Raw genomic sequence first — 19,064 nt, 5'->3', positions numbered from 1 at the left:
GCATGAGGTTGAGGTTTTAAATGAGTTTGAAGTGCCACTTTCTGTACGTTAATTGATTCTGGGGTTTGTCACCAATGAAATGAGTGAGTGAATTTACGTAGTGCTCTGTGTAGTTCTACGGCTTTCCAGGTTGTGTTTAGCCTGTCCTTGTAGTCCCCTCTGTTAATAAAACTACATATTTTGATTGAAGTTGTTGTGGTGTGTTGTCTTCAGGTGTCAGACCAAACTGGCTTAAATAATTAAAGATGGTGGCAGCAGCCTATTAAGAAAAAGATATTACTATATTTATACTAAATGCTAAACAACTAAAATTTTGATTTCAGGGGGCCTTTAAGCTGCTGTTTATCTAACAAACACATGAGTCTAATAGAAATTTGAGACTGAAAGTCTGGGTCTGGGACTTTTTTCCATCTTCCACAATCAAAACAAAGAAATGTAGCTAATAAATAAAGCATTCACTGGACTTTAGCCAAAAATGAGACCATTTTACCAATCACACTACGACAATTTCAAATACATGAACACGAACCCACAACGAACATTAGGGCCTATATATGACATAAACGTAAAGTGAACTTTTGTTGACCTGAGTAACTGAAGAGGAGAAGGAGAGAGCGACAGGCATGTCTGCAGTTTTTGCCCAGTGGAATGTGAAAGTATTGTAGGTTGGTCTTTTCCTGTTAGTGTTCTGCTGTTGGCATGAGAACATTTCCATGTGACAACTAGCACAGGTTTCACAATTTTTTATATATTTATTAATGTAATAAAAATATTCCTAAACCAACTTTTAGTAGGTAGGTTCTCTATATGGGATACTGTTTCCAACACGGAATAAAAAGTAATTGCTACTTTTTATCTCAATTCTGACTTTTCCCCATCGCTATTCCTAGTTCATATTCCGCAATTCGCACTTTATTTCTCTCAGTTGCACATTTACATCTCACAATCGTGACGTCCCCCCCTCAGAATTCCGAGAAATAAACTCGGAATTGCGAGTTCCAAAGTCTGAAATGTACGATAAAAATTTGCAATTGAGAGGTAACCCCAAACCAAACTTCCATTCCTAACGATTCTAGTGCAATTTTCTTCAGATGTTTGTGAGGGTTACAGGGGTTCAGTGGTCTTGGCAGCCACAGAGCGGCGCAGGAGTGTGCGCGCGCGTGTGTGTGTGTGCGTGCGCGCGCGGGGCGGCTCCAGTTTCAAACACAGCGCCCATCTTTAACACAACACAACCGGACAGACTCCGTCCCGTAGCGAGATACCGCTGCTCTTGTAAGTTATGCTCTTCAAAACTCCTTATTCTCCGTGAATGGTTTTGAATACCGCTGCTGGCTTTGATTTAATCATGTTGTGGATAGGCTACATTGTGACTAACGCTTTTGTTAGAATGAAACAATGTCGCGCGCATCATCTATCCTTATATTAAAGCCGCCCGTATATCGTTGTCTTAATGCCGTTACCGCACTTCGTTTGCTCTGTTTTGTAAACTTTTCTCGTAGTTCGTCACGCCAGCAGCCTGTTGCTTCATCGGTGCACTGTACGAAAAGCGGATTTTATTCCCGACAGGCCTGAGGACACAAAGAGATCAGCGCGATCTGCGAGTAACGGGACATACAGCAATGTCCCAAAGCAGGCACTTTTATGTACAGAGGGTGGATTTTTGCTATATGAGGTGCACAATAAAGCTATTATTACTTTCAAAAGCTACTTTTGAAATGACCTTGTCCCAGATCCAGATTAGCATTCTTAAAACATGGAAATTCATAATAAAATAAGTATTAGATTTTGAAAAAGACTAAACAATGAGCTAAATGAACAAAGTATTTAAATTATTCAACTATTTTAGATCTATTTTTTACACAAACTACACCTGTCCCTTGAATTGCGACATCATTTCCAGGACCAGCAACAATTTGCCCCTAAACTTAGTGTACTTGGTTACCATGGATACAACTGTTTCAGTGACAAACATGAAATGAAATATAAAACATGAAGAAAATCACTTGTGAGCAGTTTTGGTTAGTGTTATAAACAATGAAGCTGCAATTTTATTGAATTGTGCAAATAAAAGAGAGAAAACAACAACAACAACAATTATAATACATGTAGCATGTAACAAGTATAGTTGTCAAAGTGTTTCCAAAAGTCCAGGGCCAAAAAAAAAGCATAAAATGAACCAAAATGTTGGGAACAGCTGCTGTGGGAACACAGTGTCTTACGCAGAAAACATGCCATTGCCAACTACATATGTGTAACTTCAAATAGTGATATCTCATTCATTGCTTTATCACGTTGTAATTGCAGGGTAAATACTACTTTTTACTATTTTAGCTTTGATCTGTTTTTGAAAATTTTCAGAAATGGCACATGCATCGGTTTGAAATGGCTGTATTTGGTCCTGGCTGCATGTTGTCTTACTCTAAACTGTCATGGGACTATGTGTAGGAGGGAAAAGACTTTATCTCCTTCAGCGTCTTGTTGTAGATGTTGTCGTCACCGTTAATTAAAACTGTTGGGAAGCGCCACATAAGAGGTTAATCCTCACGTAAGAGCATTAGTCCATATGAAGACAGCAGCGAGGCTAATGTATAGAGGGCGGATAGGGTTTGCAGTGTTAATGCTATGCTTATGCAATGGTTTTCACATGGTTTGGTTTTTTAAATATCTATTGAATTGTGATGGTTTTATGCTCTTGGTACCCAATAATACAAAGGGTGAAACAAATAGTAGTAAATGATGTTTATCTTTGTTGCAAATTAACTTGTATTTAACAGAGTCTGGCTTGTTTTTTATTTAATTACACTGCTGTTCAAAAGTTTTTGGTCGGTAAGATTTTTTTAATGTGTTTGAAAGAAGTCTCTTATGCTCACCAAGGCTGCATTTATTTGATCAGAAATACAGTAAAAACAGTGACATTTTATTACAATTTAAAATAACTGTTTTCTGTTTGAATATATTGCACAATGTAATTTATTCCTATGATCATTACTTCAGTATTCAGTGTCACATGATCCTTCAGAAATCATTCTATGCTGATTTGCTGCTCAAGAAACAATTAATCTCGATGTCAGAAACATTTGTGATGCTTCATTTTTTGTGGAAACTATTTTTGATGACTAGAAAGTTCTAAAGAACTGCATTTATTTGAAATAAAAATATTCTACTGTGATTGCTGCTACCATATCAGAAACAGCCAAGCATCAAGATAGCAGTGCCTTGTCAACACAAAACGCTACAGACACTGTCCCGACTGCTGATAGGGCAAGTATTTTTTTATCTCTGGCCAACCACTTAGGGCCTGCCGATGGCAAATAACATATGTTGGGCTGTTTTACCTCAGCATTGGTAGGCCTAAATCTTGTCTACCTCCCATTGTAGTCAGTGATGATAAAAACTCACATTAGTGTGTGCTTAAACCCACAATGCAGCTATTCACTCCAGTCATGTCGCTTACAAGCGTCTCTTAGGAAACCAGACCCAGTCTCTGTGTCCCATCGTCATGGGAACCACGAGGTGGTCAGATGAAAGCTCGTCTGCCCGCGAGTCACCTGACCTGTCTGAGATTTAAGACTAGTGCTGTAATATGCAGGTATATGAATATGAACTGGTACACTGTTCATTTACGACAAAAGGGAGAACTAATTCTGTTTCAATTAGGTTTTCTTTTTGGGAATTAAATTATTTTATTCCTGTAAAGCCTGACATATGAAACAATAATAAGAAAAATCTAAATTTTTGAAATGGAATAGTTTATCAAAATAAAATATTTTGATAAACTATGTATTTTGATAAACACTAAAGTGTGCATATGTGTTATGTTTTGCATCATATTTGATATGTCAGGCTTTTATGGCTCATATAGTATGATATAGTGAGAATATAAAGTTCACACTCGAGGAGGAAAAAAAACACCTACATTTTAATCGGCCCAAAATGAGCAAAAATATGTACATTTGGTGCAGATGCTGATATTTATTCTATATGGACAAAAAGTAAGATGAAATTCTGATAGCTTGTAATGTAGGCTAAATCAGTGAGATTTTTATAACAGTATAACAGACTACTTACAACTTACAAAAAAATGTCATTGTCACTGCTAATAATATGTCTTAGTAAGATGACATTTAAATGCTTAGTTTTATGATCTAAGCTCTGTAGTTTAAAAAAAAAATAATGCAATGCAATACAATGATGATTGAGAGATGGACAAATACAAGTTTCTCAAAAACCTGATGGATCATATTTGATACTCTATTTTTTCACACACAGAAAAAATGGTGTATGGATAATCAAGTAAACCTAAGTTCTTTAGTCTTATAAATGTTCATCTTGTAATATTACTAACAATATACAATAATTCTTACGTTAACTTTATAAAAATCAGTAGGCCTAAATATTTCACTGCAAAAAGATGTTTTACAATTATACTAAAAGGCCTTTTACTTACTAAACAAGTAATAAAAACTCAGTGAGTGTTTTAGCGCAATTTTCTGACGTCATGGGATCACAACACTAAGAGATAGTAAATCTTTTCCTGGATTTTTTTTGTGCGTTCCCGAGATTAACCTTCCTTAACATAATGCCGAAAACCCGAAGTCTCTAGGTGGTCTGGTTGAGGAGTAGATAGAAGTAAAAGTTTGGTGCGCACAGACAGAACAGAAATCATGAGTTAACAATCGCAATTTTGTCCGGTGGAAAATTGCGCTAAAAAGTATGAACTGTCAATCAGGCAACAGCAGGCATAGTAGATAGTGTGCAACAGGTTTTTCAGCAAAGTTTTGATCATGTTGATAATTTAGATGGCTTAGAAATTAATGTATCAAACATGATGTAGTAGATGCAATAAATTAATAGAGGCAGACAAAAAATTGGAGTTTTTTAAGTCAAGTGCACTTGAAGCTAAATGTGAATTTTTTTTATTTCAGGCATAACTTGAAACCCAGGTAATGAGGGAAGACATTAGAGAGAGGAACGAAGGCACAAGATGATCGAAACAATGGGTAAGTTAATTTATTTTGGTCAGAACATTTCTTTGGAAATATGGCCTCTGATGTCTTATTGTACTGTGCAGGATTGTGGGTAATTGGTTGTGAACAGGAGGGCATTTGTGCTCCTCTGTAGAATGAGACGGCATGACACATCAGTCTCAGCAACAGTCTCTCTGGGTTTCTGAAACTCAAACTGCATATTGCATTTAAAATCCCTGTTATTGCAGGTAAATTTTTATTTGTGGTAGAAAAGTTTAATAGTATTACACTAAAAGATACATGAACGGAAATCTTCACCAAGGGCGTTTCTAGGTTTGAAAAAATTCAGGGGCTGGGGGTGGGTAATAAGATAACATGATTCGATACAGAGAATAATGTACACTCACCTAAAGGATTATTAGGAACACCTGTTCAATTTCTCAATAATGCAATTATCTAATCAACCAATCACATGGCAGTTGCTTCAATGCATTTAGGGGTGTGGTCCTGGTCAAGACAATCTCCTGAACTCCAAACTGAATGTCAGAATGGGAAAGAAAGGAAGGAAAGATTTCACAATCTGCTCAGTTACTGGGATTTTCACGCACAACCATTTCTAGGGTTTACAAAGAATGGTGTGAAAAGGGAAAAACATCCAGTATGCGGCAGTCCTGTGGGCGAAAAATGCCTTGTTGATGCTAGAGGTCAGAGGAGAATGGGCCGACTGATTCAAGCTGATAGAAGAGCAACTTTGACTTAAATAACCACTCGTTACAACCGAGGTATGCAGCAAAGCATTTGTGAAGCCACAACACGCACAACCTTGAGGCGGATGGGCTACAACAGCAGAAGACCCCACCGGGTACCACTCATCTCCACTATAAATAGGAAAAAGAGGCTACAATTTGCACGAGCTCACCAAAATTGGACAGTTGAAGACTGGAAAAATGTTGCCTGGTCTGATGAGTCTCGATTTCTGTTGAGACATTCAGATGGAGATAGAGTCAGAATTTGGCGTAAACAGAATGAGAACATGGATCCATCATGCCTTGTTACCACTGTGCAGGCTGGTGGTGGTGGTGTAATGGTGTGGGGGATGTTTTCTTGGCACACTTTAGGCCCCTTAGGGCCAACTGGGCATCGTTTAAATGCCACGGCCTACCTGAGCATTGTTTCTGACCATGTCCATCCCTTTATGACCACCATGTACCCATCCTCTGATGGCTACTTCCAGCAGGATAATGCACCATGTCACAAAGCTCGAATCATTTCAAATTGGTTTCTTGAACATGACAATGAGTTCACTGTACTAAAATGGCCCCCACATTCACCAGATCTCAACCCAATAGAGCATCTTTGGGATGTGGTGGAACGGGAGCTTCGTGCCCTGGATGTGCATCCCACAAATCTCCATCAACTGCAAGATGCTATCCTATCAATATGGGACAACATTTCTAAAGAATACTTTTAGCACCTTGTTGAATCAATGCCACGTAGAATTAAGGCAGTTCTAAAGGCGAAAGGGGGTCAAACACAGTATTAGTATGGTGTTCCTAATAATCCTTTAGGTGAGTGTATATTGTAGGCTTATATGCAGGGGGCAGACTGGTTAAAAAATTCAGCCCTGACACTGTAGCCACACCAGCCCACATTACCACACAGACACGCGCATTCAAATGTGAGGTAGTTAGGTGGGTTCGGGGGTATGCTTCCCTGAGAAAATTTGGATTTATCAGGACCTACATATGTGCATTTTAAGGTGTTTGAAGGTCCAAAAAAATTGGATAACAATAGCTTTAAAAGCATGTCAGTGGGCAGTAGCATAAATTATTTGTCAAGCAGATAACAGATTCTTAAACATGAGAATGAGGATAAATGTTGAAAAAAATAGTTTTTTTATGACAAGGCAGTTTTGATGACTTTGCAATATTGATAAAATGTTTGAATATTAATAATGACAAACTACGCCAAAATGTGTAACATTTATGTAGCCTACAAAGGAATACAAAAGCCCAGACACAGAGTTTTGACGCAGCTTTAATCTCCCTTTTGGTTATTTCAATACTTAATTGACGACAGAACACAACATTACATGCTCATAGTTTCTTTTGCTTGATACAGGGCGCGGCGCATTTGCGCGTGATATTGAAGAGTGCGTGCCGCGAGCACATGGCTGACACGGGCGATTCTAGGATTTTTTCAACTGGGGGGCACAAGAGGGGCCACAATTAATACAGAGGGGCCAATCTTATGTTGTGTTTATATGTAAAACTGTAGATATCCAAAATATTTAAAGTTCAGTAAGCTTTAAAATCCACAGTAAACAGTGATACCTTATCTTCTTTTAATGGCATTTATTCATTGCTGTAAATAAGAACTGTCAAATTCAATTTGTATTAACTTTTCACTTTTCAGAAGTGAAAAACTGTAATAAATAAAAGAATCCAATCTGTGAATAGAGTACAACTCACAAAAATAATAAAACTCAACATTAGGTTATATAAACTTTACACAAATCCTCACAACCTTATATGCTTGGGCAAAAATAAATAAATAGAACAGCCTTATTTATACAAATGCAGAAGTATATTATTCATATAATTAATTAACACAATTAATTAATATAACTTTAATAATTAAATACAAAAATAATAACTTGTGTCCACATCCTATTAAATTTGCATAGCAGCATTTGCAGTAAATTTGCATTGGCAAATAGACAAAATCTAAATATGCCAAGCCTAATTAGCCTTGTGCATATATGATTGTATACTATCATATATCCATACTTTCTGTTAGATAGCTACTTTTTCAAAAGGGTATAGTTTAACTCAATGCAAATTATATGAATCTTATAAAAACAGTTTAGAATAGCTTAATTAGTCCAGTGTTATTTTAGTATTATTTATTTATATATAGGCTATTATACATTTTAGTAATATTTTATTTATATTGCTGTTTATATTTGTTTTTTATTTGAGAATGTTTCTGGATGTCATGACGTTTTGTCACTAACTTCTGTGAATTTTATCTTCATAGAAAACATATACTTTAGACACTTCATTTGAGACTCATATTGTTCACTTAGCTTGACACAAAGTTCAAGAAATTAGCCAGATTGTGTCACACAATTTTGCAAAACTGCAAGATATTTGAAGAAAAGCACCATCTATTTTATGTTTCAGACAGCAAAAAAACTCAACATCAAATATCTTCATAATCTCTAGATATTATGAGAAATTATCCATAAGAGACCGTTACATACTAGAGCCCTGCACAGGACTGTTTTCTTCATCCCGCTCCCACCCGCCGAATTTCTGACCATTACCGCCCGCTCCCGCAACGTATGTGTTACACTCCCGCCCGCTACCGCAATATGTATGTCCACTCCCGCCCGCACCCGCAAAACTCTGAGAATTTATTCCCGCACAATAATAGAGATGCATTGATTTTGTGTCTTCTCCCATCCTGCAGGAAAAAACAAGTATTTGTATTGCTATTAGTAAAGAGATTCATGGGGTTGTTTGTTTCGTTTCCCTTGCCGGCATGTATTCTGGACACATACACACAGGACAATGGAGGAAATCAAGTGTATGCTGTTTTTGGATGGTTTTGTTTTTGTTTTTGCTGTTTTTTATTCAGGATACTCTGTCTGGCGCGTGCAATGATGACGCAGTGAGTAGTGATGATTCTCTCTGACCAATCTGCAGTCTGCCGTGTTTTCACGTCACATTTTAGTATCGCCTCAGCTCGCTCAGAACCTCGCCGGAGGTGGTACGAAAAAAAGTACCTGGAAGCAGATACAGGTACAACTTTTACACAGTGGAAAACCAAACAAAGGCGAGTCGAGCCGAGCCAAGCCGGTACTGTGTAGTGGAAAAGCGCCATTATTGACATCTCCATCATGTTGCTAGGCTACCTCCCGATCCCGCAGTGTTTTTTTTTAGCCGCCCATTCCCGCTCACAGCAAAGTTCAAACCGCCCGCTCCCGCGAGATTTGCGCTGGGTCCCGTGGCGAGACTCAATCCCAATGCAGCCCTCTACATGTCCGGGTTGCAAATTATGCATACACCAAAATTCTTTTTTAATGAATATGGTCCATTTCGAAGTGTTTAAATCCAAACAAACAATATTCGTAGATTCTCCTCTACTTCTGTATTGTTTTGTGCTTGCACAGGGTCATGCAGCACATAGACTCTGGTCAGAGGCACCGGCACCGCTGGTTCCCTTTCAGTCGTTCACGTTCAACGTAGTCAACACCGACTGAATGGGATCACGCTAGGAAGCCTGTCATCTTCGAGTACTAGTGAAGGAGCCAGTGCAATTGGCGTGCGTGATTCGCATCACACACTCCGCCCCCGCGGCGCGGGTATAAATACGAAATGGATGCACGCACTAGTTGCTTTTTGCTTCAGAGCCGATCGTTTTTGATGTCTCTAAAGAAAGAGTATTGTTGTATACAACGAGCGAGTGTGTCGGGGTTCTTCTAGGAAGACTCTCCCAGTTGCTGGTGGTTCTAAAGTGCGAGTGCAGCGGTGATTGCAAGCTTTGAGCTCTCAACTGCTGTAAAATCTGACGAAATACAATACTCTTTTTTACAATTATCTTATATAGCCTATAGCCATTTTTAATAGGATGGACAGTTGAAGAAACCCAACCTCATTATACTTAATAAATATATTTACTTCTTCTTGGCCTACTAAAGTGTTCCTGCAACGGGAGTATTCTCTGGCTAGAGCGCAGAACAGCGGAGTTTGTATGGACAGAAGTGCATGCCTGAGCTTGTATTTTGGGTTAAGCTGCGTAGCTTTGACATTGTGGAAAACAGAATAATAGAAACAAAATGTATTAAGCTTTTTACCCGTTATTATCAATCTAAATTAATCTCGTTTTTAATTTAACTTAATTTTGTTTTTCTTTATTTAAATTTAGTTTTTTTTCTTTATTTAAAGTCCTCGTGAACCGGAAGTTGCATACGACTTTTCTCCAGTGTTGTGACATATTTCCCAGTGAAAAGGAATATTGAACAGAGGGCAGGGTTTTACTCTAGCGCTCCTCCTCTCTGCTCATAACAGACTAATGGTTTGAGGGGAGTGGTTAAGTGTTTCCCAACCCAAGCCGTCAAACCTACATCATCAGAGAAGGAACGCCATTCCAGACCAGAAGTAACTTTTCAGACTTTGATTAAAGATTACGGCGGCAAACAATTTTTTTTCTGTGTATTAACTTGCACAGATTAATTTTTCACCACAAGACTAGTAATCTGCGCTAACAAAGTAAATGGGGTCAATTTTGATTTCAGTTGGACTTTAAATTTCGTTTTTCATTTAAATTTGTTTTTTCTTTATTTAAATTTCATTTTTCTTTATTTAAATTTCATTTTTCTTTATTTAAATCTACCCTTTACTGTGTCAGTAATTTGTTAGTCAGAAAAATATTAGACTACCTTATTAAAAGTATTGCTTAAGTTAACAGACCTGTGTGTGTGTGTGTGTTACGTGCGAGTGTATTTACTTTGTGTTGTTCATAGGAAAGATGTGTTTAATATCACTAGTGCAGTGTCCGTTCTCGGAGCATAAGCCCTGTCCGCGTGAGGTGCGCCGCTTCCTGCTCGCGTTGTTCTGTAGTTTATTAAAAGTTTATTAATTCTGAACGTGTTGCGTGCGTCTCGCGTGTCTATCTATATTGCACCAAATGCGACACTGCACTCCCGAGTGAAGTTGATTGGATGAACGGTTCTCGAAATAATCAGAATGCAAACGGACAGACAGACACATAGAGAATACTGCCTTTATTAGAGAGAAGAATATGTTCAGCCCCCTCTCTCAGAAGCTTCGAATATTCGATGTTCATTACTTCCGAAGCTTCGAAACTCAAAAAATGGTATTCGGACCAGCCCTAATGTCTCTGTGGGCCCCTCACTCCTCTATCACATCGCAGCCGGTGGAGCCCCCCGTTGAGCACGCTGGTCCCTCTGTAATGGACCGACCAGCCGTTTCATTCGGGGCCTCTCCAGAGGGCAGGATGCCGATTGCAGCATTGGAGGGTGAGATGACCTCTGGAAATGATGACTCGGCTGCGTTATCTTCTTCTGGGAGAGTAACGTTGCCCGAGCCAGATCCAGAAACATCAGCTATGCTGAATCGGGCCGCCGAAGCTGTCGGGCTCGAGTGGTATTCTCCACCGTGTCCCGAACAGTCTCGGTTGGATGATTGGTATCTTGGGATGGGCCGCGCTGGTTCTCAGCTCGCCGCCCCAGTGCCTTTCCTTCCCTAAGTGCATGGAGAGCTTACCAGGTCGTAGACGGCACCTTTCTCTGCCAGAAACTGCCCGAATAAGCTTTTCCCCCCTCACTATCCTTGACGGAGGAGCGGTGAAGGGTTGCGAGGCTGTCCCACCAATAGAGCGGTCTGGCGCGACACAGGTGCACCTGTGTCCGGCGGCCGCTGCTTTTTGGACGGGGCCCCTCGTCTCCCCCTAAAGCCTGTAAGTTCTCGCCCGTTCTGACAACATATATAGCCTGACAGCATCTCATCTGACAGAGGACTGTGCGGCGGTGCTGACTGCGTTATTTATTTATTTTTTTAATTGCTGTGAGATTGTTTGCTGTTGCGCGCAAATCCTGGAGATATTCTAGGATAGGCTGAAATCTCTCACGTGGTGCGTCTCTGTGCGAGACAGATTTCAACAATCACCAGTATTAGACAGCAGAAAAGCCAAAGCACAATGCAATAAGGCAACTTATGATTTCGGGGGTTTACATAGGCTATTGTCCGGTTTCATATTTGTCAGTCAACTTTTCAAAATACATTCTGGGCTACACTCAAAACATTCGGGGCTGAAGCCCCGGCAAAATCGTCTGACGCCGCGTCTGATCTTAACCATTCTTGTTGTGCGAAGTGCAGGAAGATTGAGAAAATGAGCTGAATCTCAAGGAGCCTGTCAAGAAAATCCAAGTCATATTTCAAAATTATATTTGGGAGGCTGCATTTCCTTTATGCAAAATAAAATTAAAATAATTATTATTAGTAAATAAAAATAATAATATTTTGCAGTGAAATTTGACCTGAACAAGTTTGCTTGTTTTGTAAGATAAACCTTTTAAACCAAACATTTGTTCAGTATCACACTATGGGAAACGCCTGTGGCGTGACCAATCCTGGAAGAACCAATTACACCAATTCATTTTCGTTCTCTTTCCCGTGAAGATCCTATTTGGAAGCTATCCTTAGCAGAACCTCGCAAGAACCTAATTTTTCTCAGTTACACCCTCATGTGAAGTGGTGTGATGGATTGGCCGATCCCGCCATATTACGAGAATAAATGCTAATAGATGGCATGTTGTGGTGATCTCGTTAATCCCCTGTGGTTCCCATATCTGTTATGACGACTGCGAGCACATCCATATTTCTTCTAAAGACTCTCACCCTCTGTGCATAGAGTGTTTGGGAGTTGGACACACACAGGATGCGCTTGCTAATCCCGAGTGCTGTCCGCACTGCATTCATTTCCAGTTAAGGGTTTTAAAACGCAGAGTACGAGTCAAAATAAACTAATCAGAGTGATCCTTAAATTACATCCTAGAATTCATCTTCTTCCTAACCATTTCTCCAGTCTTGGGTGGCTCAGAGTGGAGGAGAGGGTTTCTCAACTTAAACTGTGTTTAGTTTATAAGATAAGAAATAATCTGGCACCCAAGTATTTATGTGATTACTTTTCAAAAATGAGTGATACGCACAATTACTGCACCAGGGGGAGTTCCACAGATTACAGGCCCTGTACTCTTTCCTATACTCTGCAGCTGTCTTGTGGAATGGTTTACCTTCAAATCTTAAACTGTTGAGCTCTTCCTGTTATCATTTTAAATCTTCAATAAAAAAATGGTTATTAAAATTATAAAGAAAAACAAAAAAAAGAAAGGAAATAGATATATAAATCCTTGAAGTAGTAGGAATAGTGTATTGTCTGCTTGTGTGTCTGCTTGTATATCTGGGAATTTAGTCCTTGTTTCGTTCTTTTTATTGTGTTTTTATGTGTTTTTTTTTTTTTTTTTTTTATGCCCTCTTTCTTCATTGTCCTCAATGTTTTTAGTCCATGTACTGTTACTCATCTTCCATCTTAAGGACCACAATGGAAACAAGCCTTTGGGCTTTTTTGTGTTTTTATCCTTTTGAGCACTTCGTATTGATTGTTGTTGTTCAGTCACAGTCACAACTAAAGGGGACCAGAAGTTTTTTAGCACCTCCCGTGGATATAGATGAGGTTGCTCCTCAGCACTGGTGAGAGCTGATGGATGAGATCTCTCCTGAACTTCATCCCCCTCTTTGCATCAGACTCCTTGGCGGGGGACGAAGAGGAGGAAGATGATGAGGTGATAGCTTGGAAGATGATTTGGAAGAAGACTAAGAGAATGCTATCTCCCCTCCTAATCTTTTTTCTTGACCTGGAAGTTCCATAGATTAGTCCCCCTCCCCCATGCCAGGGGAATTGGACCTCATTGAAATGCATAGGAAAGCAGCTGCTTTACTCTCTATTAACTGGCAAGAAGGCCAGGACACGTAAAGGGAGTTATATGATGGGAAGAGGCTGTTATGACACACTTCCTCAGTCAAGCAACTGATTCCAGCCGTCCAAGCATGCGTTGCAGAGATGCAACATTCCTGGGACAAGTCATTCTCACATAGGGTGCCTGTTAAAGGTTTCTCTAGGCTGGACGTTCATAATATTGAGGAGTTGGGGATGTCCAAAACTTGACTTTAAGGCTGTTATCTCACTTTATCCGTTCCAAAGACTGGCTTCCATCTGAAGGATGCATATTTTCACATAAGCATCTACCAAGCACGAAAATTTCTCAAGTTTGCCTATCAAGGCACAGCCTATGAATATTTAATGTTTCCTTTTGGGCTCTCATTAGCCCTGAGATTGTTCAGCAAATGTGTCTAAGCAGCTCTGACACTGCTGAGAATAGTGGGTCTCATAGTGTCAGCTTATTTGGAAGATCTGCTCCTTTGTGCCTGGCCTCTAATGCCTCGGTTATTCCACTGGGACTGTTGTGAGTGAGAGAGTTTCAGCACTAGACAGCTGCACAGCATTTGTGTCCAAAATACCACCTCAACCGCAAAGTGATAGTATCATCACAGCATGCATGCTCTTTTTTTTAAAAAAAAAGATTTTTTTTTTAAAGATTGTGCGTTATCGAATCAGGGACTCCACTAGGGGCAGTCTCTGAGAAAGGTTGTGACGATGGATACATTGCTCACAGGTTGGGGTGCAGTGTGCGAGAGCAAGATAGCAAAAAAAAATTGTCCCATCTCGCTACAGAACACACACATAAACCAAGAACAGTTAACAGTGTTTCTGGCATTGAAACATTTTGTGACGTTTCAAAGGAACCACCACATTTTGAACAGATCAGATAGCACAACGGTGGTGGCATACTCAAATCTCAGGGGGCACACATTCTCCTCAGCTTCACAGTCTGGTACAAAAAAGCTGGTGCATTAAGCATTTTCATTCATTATGGGCAATGATTGTCACGGGAATAATGCATATGGGGGCAAATCTCCTGTCCAGAGGGAATCCTCTGTACGGAGAAGGGACTTTCCTCCCTCAGGTAGTGAGCCAGTTCTGGGAGCTGCCATATATCTCTTCACCTCGCATGAAAACACTCACTGCCCTCTATTCTTTCTCACTGGCTAGAGTAGGTATGCTATGGGTGTGGATACTCTAGCGCACCCATGGCCAAACTCACTGCTTTATACGTTTCCTCCACTGAGTCTGATCGTACAGCACTTAAAGAGAATGCAGTCACTTAGTCATGCTGATTGCCCAAACTGGCCCGAAAAATTGTGGCTGACAAAGATATTCTCCTGCGTGACCAGCCTTGGCCTCTACCGCTGCACAGGGACCTCCTCTCACAAGTGCACCGGGAAATTTTTTTCACCTGGCCCTGGATGAAGCAACTCTTTGAGCCTGGCCCAAGGGAGGTTAAACTTGAATGTTAGGGGTTTGCCTTCAAGGGTGATTGAGACTATTCAGAATGCGAGAGCGGCTTCAACGCGCTTTGCATATGATTGGAAATTAAATGTGTTAGAGCGACAATGCACACATAGACACAGAATTCCTTTTCTTTGTTCTGTTGTGTGTTTTCTGCAGAAACTTTTAGATAAGGGAAGAGCCTTTTACACTTTTAAGGTTTATCTTGCCACATTTTCTGCATGCCATGTGGGGATTGACAGGGATACCATAGGTCAACTCCCACTCGTATGAAGAGTTATGAGGCTTCTTTTACTAAAGGCTGCTTTATTATTGTTTTCAGTCATGAAACGGGATAGTCAACTTCACGTTTTGTCGGTTCATAACTCCTGAATGCAGTTTGATATGGATTACTCAAGAGTAACTAATAAAGTAAACTAATCCAGCGTTTGTGCCTAAAGTGAGTGATTCAGCAATCTGTTTAAAAAAAAGAGAATAGATAGATGCGGAGAATAGTAACAAGCTTCATGTTAGTTACATAAATCATTGAGTTGGTTGACATGCCTGCTTCGGACAGTATTTCTGCAATACAAGAGTTGTCTATATCCCTTAGTGAGATACCAACCGAATGGTTGAAAGAAAAGTTTAGGTTACTTGCGTAACCCCGGTTCTCTGAACACAGAAGTGAAGTATCTCACCACACTTCCCTCCTTGCAGTTGCATGGAAAAGAGATATGCTGAGAATTAAGTGGGGACCGCAAGCAGCGATATATTTTAGGGAGGCGGGACTCCCCGCTATCACAGTGGTGTTTGGGTTAGTTTGTTTTCATTTGGACTTGTCTGCTGGTATTCACATGTCACGTGTCATCTTCACTGTCATTATCAGTTCAGCTGTATCACCTGTGTTTAGTCAATCATCGTCATCTGTATCACCTGTGTTCCGTTAATCAGTGTCATCTGTGTTTGCGTGTTCCGTCTGTTCAGTCAGGCTTTGTCCGATCTCCGTTGTATTTAGTGTGTGTTGCTGCATGTTCTGCTGTCCTGTATATTACTCCCATTAAACCTTCGTGTTGGAAATATATCCTCGTCTTCGTCTGCCTTCCTGCAACCTCACGTGACACCCACATCACTGTTGTGATTAGTCTGTCTGCTGACAAATGTGGTGTAATTGGTGCTTCTAGGATTGGTCACGCCCGAGGCATTTCCCATAGTGAGATACCTCACTTCTGTTATCAGATAACTGGGGTTATGTAATGGTGCTTTTTCACTGCATGGTACGGCTCGGCGCGGCTCTGCTCGGCTCACTTTGCTTTTCCAATGCGTGGTACAATTCGGCTCAACGCGGCTCGACTCGGCTCGATTTGGCTCAGTTTGTTTACAGTGGAAATTTGCCATAAGTAATCTAAAGATCCTTTATAAGACTTTTATACGATTTAAATATATTAATTTTTTTCAAAATGTTAATTGTTTTTTTTTTGTTCTAATCAAAATGCATTACTACTGTTCATAAGTTTGAGGTCAGTAAGATTTTTTTTTTTTTTTTTTAAAGAAATTAATACTTTTATATTGGTTAAAAAAATACTGTAAAAGCATTAATAATGTTACAAAATATTTCTGTCAAATAAATGCTGTTCTTTTGAGCTTTCTATTTATCAAAGAAATCTAAAACTTAATGGTTTCTACAAAAATATGAAGCAGCACAACTGTTTTCAACACAAGCAAATCAGCATATTATAATTTTTAAAAATCAGCTTTGACATCACCAGAATAAATTACATTTTTAAAATATATATACAGTGTATATATATAAAATATATAAAGCATGTCTCATTTTTAGGACAAATTGGATTATGTACTTTCCCGCAGCAGTTCACTCTGTGCCCTCCATTATTTTTCAGATGTGCTTGTAATATCAAACTATTGTATATCGATATAAACTGTTTTGTTTAGCCCTAGCGGAAAGAAAAATAAAGTAAAAAAAAAGAAAGAAAGAAAGAAAGAAAAAGAAAGAAAGAAAGAAAGTTTCAATCTGCGTGAAAGTTTTCTTGGACCTGTTGGTGGTTGTGGGATTGTTTACAGTCAGTGGTTTCTGAAGAGGTACAGAGCTCCACATACTCCACGCACACTGGTTTAGTCACACTCCGTGAGAATGGAAATGACCTCGACTGGTTCACTCAAACCTGGAGGCGATAACGTCTTTCTAATGCCCTCAGCAGGAGCGCAATGCCTGAGTCCCAATAGCAGGATTCTGGGACTTTTCCGGGCGTTAGCCAGGCATGGCTGCACAAACCAGTCACACACAACAACTCAGTCCCCTCATACTGCATTTGCATACAAACACACTGCATACCTCTCTGACAGTTCATAAAAAAAGGTAAATATGCTTTTTAAAAATTGTTAATTTGTACCTTTTTGCTTTCATTTGATCTGAACCATTTAATTTGCGTGTTTTTTTCTATCAAAATGTCAGAAAGCATTTTGTATTATCCATCCTTGTTTTTAAAATTCGTTAAACTGTTTTCTATAAATATGTTTGTATTGGCTAACATTTATTAAGCTAATGCGTGTCCTGTTTAAAATGTGCACTAGCGGCTTCTGTTGTCCTGGTTCTTGTGGCAGTTTGACCACAGGTATCTCCCAATCTCCTGGATCTTGCGCTCAGTCTGGCCGTTTGTCTGTGGGTGGTACCCTAAGGATAGACTTACTGAGACGCCGAGGAGTTTGAAGAAGGCCTGCCACACCCGGGAAATAAACTGAGGACCTCTGTTTGATACGTTGTCTTCTGGAAAGCCGTAATGAACGAAAAACTTGATGGAAGAGGAGTTCTGTGGCTTGATGGGGATGAGTTTGCAGGCTTTGGAGAATTGGTCTACGACGACGATTACACGTATGATGGTTGGATGGAGGAAGGTTGTCATGAAGTCTATACCCAGATGAGACCAGGGGCTTTGGGGTATTGGCAGAGGTACTAACTTTCCCTCGGGTAGCTTCCTCGGTGTGTTGGTGATGGCACAGACTGAGCACCCTTTGACATACCGGGAGATTTCCTGGACCATGTTGGGCCACCAGTGATCTTGCAGGAGTGAGAGGGTTCGCTGGCTGCCTGGGTGTCCAGCCCCGGTGGTAGAGGCGTCAACTTCGACCACAAATGGGAGTTCTGGATTGGGGTGTACCAGGATTGGAGCGGTGATGAAGGCATTCTTGAAGACAGAGACTTGGGTCGGTTTCTGAGGAGGGAGGTGAGAGATGAGCTGAGGAGACTGTAATTCTGGATGAATCTTTGGTAGAAGTTGGCGAAGCCTAGAAAGCATTGGAGTTCCTTTATAGTGACAGGTTGGGGCCAGTTGTGAATGGTACACCTTCTTCTAGTCCATTTGGATACCTCGTTGGTCGATGATATATCCAAGGAACTGTACGGATGGCGTGTGGAACTCGCACTTCTCCAACTTGAGATTGGAGGACCTGCATCACGTGTTGGCGATGTTCGTCCAGGTTCCGGGAGTAGATCAGGACGTCGTCGATGTAGACGATGACGAAGGGGTGGAAGTACTCCCGGAACACCTATTTCATATACCCCTTGAATACGGAGGGGGAGTTGGACAGGCCATACGGCATCACCTGGTACTCGTAGTGGCCTGTCAGAGTGATGAACACCTTCTTCCATTCGTCCCCCTCACGTAGGCTTGTAGGCGCTCCGCAGGTCCAGCTTGGTGAAGATGCGAGCCCCACGTAGCTGTTTCAGGGCGGCAGGGACCAGAAGAAGAGGATAGCTAAATCTGATGGTCTGAGAGTTAAGTGCACGGTTGATGAACGGCCGCAAGCCTCCGTCCTTCTTGGCCACAAAGAAGAAGCTGGAAGCAGCAGGGGATTGATGGTCGGGTCGCCAACTGCTTGCTGAACACATCCTGGAACGCCCGGTACTCTGGAAGAATTTCAGTTTTGCTCTCGGTTTCTGGGCTCCCAACAGAGGTGGAGTTCACCTAAATATTGGATGAAGACTTCAAGGGGTGTTGACAGGTCAGACAGGTAGATGGTTTGGGCATAGAAGAAAGGCAGTTCCAATTTATGGTGGGCTCATGTTGGCTCATCCATGGGCGTCCCAGGATGATGTCAGCGGTTGAT

General features: G+C 40.5%; 1 protein-coding gene across 7 annotated transcripts in view; it reads left to right on the top strand.

Annotated features, from left to right (window-relative positions):
- Positions 1–1,192: 1,192 nt before the first annotated feature.
- mpdz (multiple PDZ domain crumbs cell polarity complex component) overlaps positions 1,193–19,064 on the top strand; it is a 105,498-nt gene continuing 87,626 nt past the window's right edge. For all 7 annotated transcript variants that reach the window (XM_081391782.1, XM_081391780.1, XM_081391777.1 and 4 more), the window contains exons 1-2: positions 1,193–1,272; positions 4,926–5,000. In XM_081391782.1, coding sequence (XP_081247908.1) covers positions 4,985–5,000 — 16 coding nt within the window. In that variant the 5' untranslated portion in view covers positions 1,193–1,272; positions 4,926–4,984. The remainder of the gene's footprint in view (positions 1,273–4,925; positions 5,001–19,064) is intronic.

The sequence above is a fragment of the Scardinius erythrophthalmus genome, assembly GCF_964197995.2.
Source record: "Scardinius erythrophthalmus genome assembly, chromosome: 2".
NCBI classification, from domain to species: domain Eukaryota; kingdom Metazoa; phylum Chordata; class Actinopteri; order Cypriniformes; family Leuciscidae; genus Scardinius; species Scardinius erythrophthalmus.
Note: the sequence above shows the minus strand (reverse complement) of the source record. Positions and strands in the feature narration are given on the sequence as shown.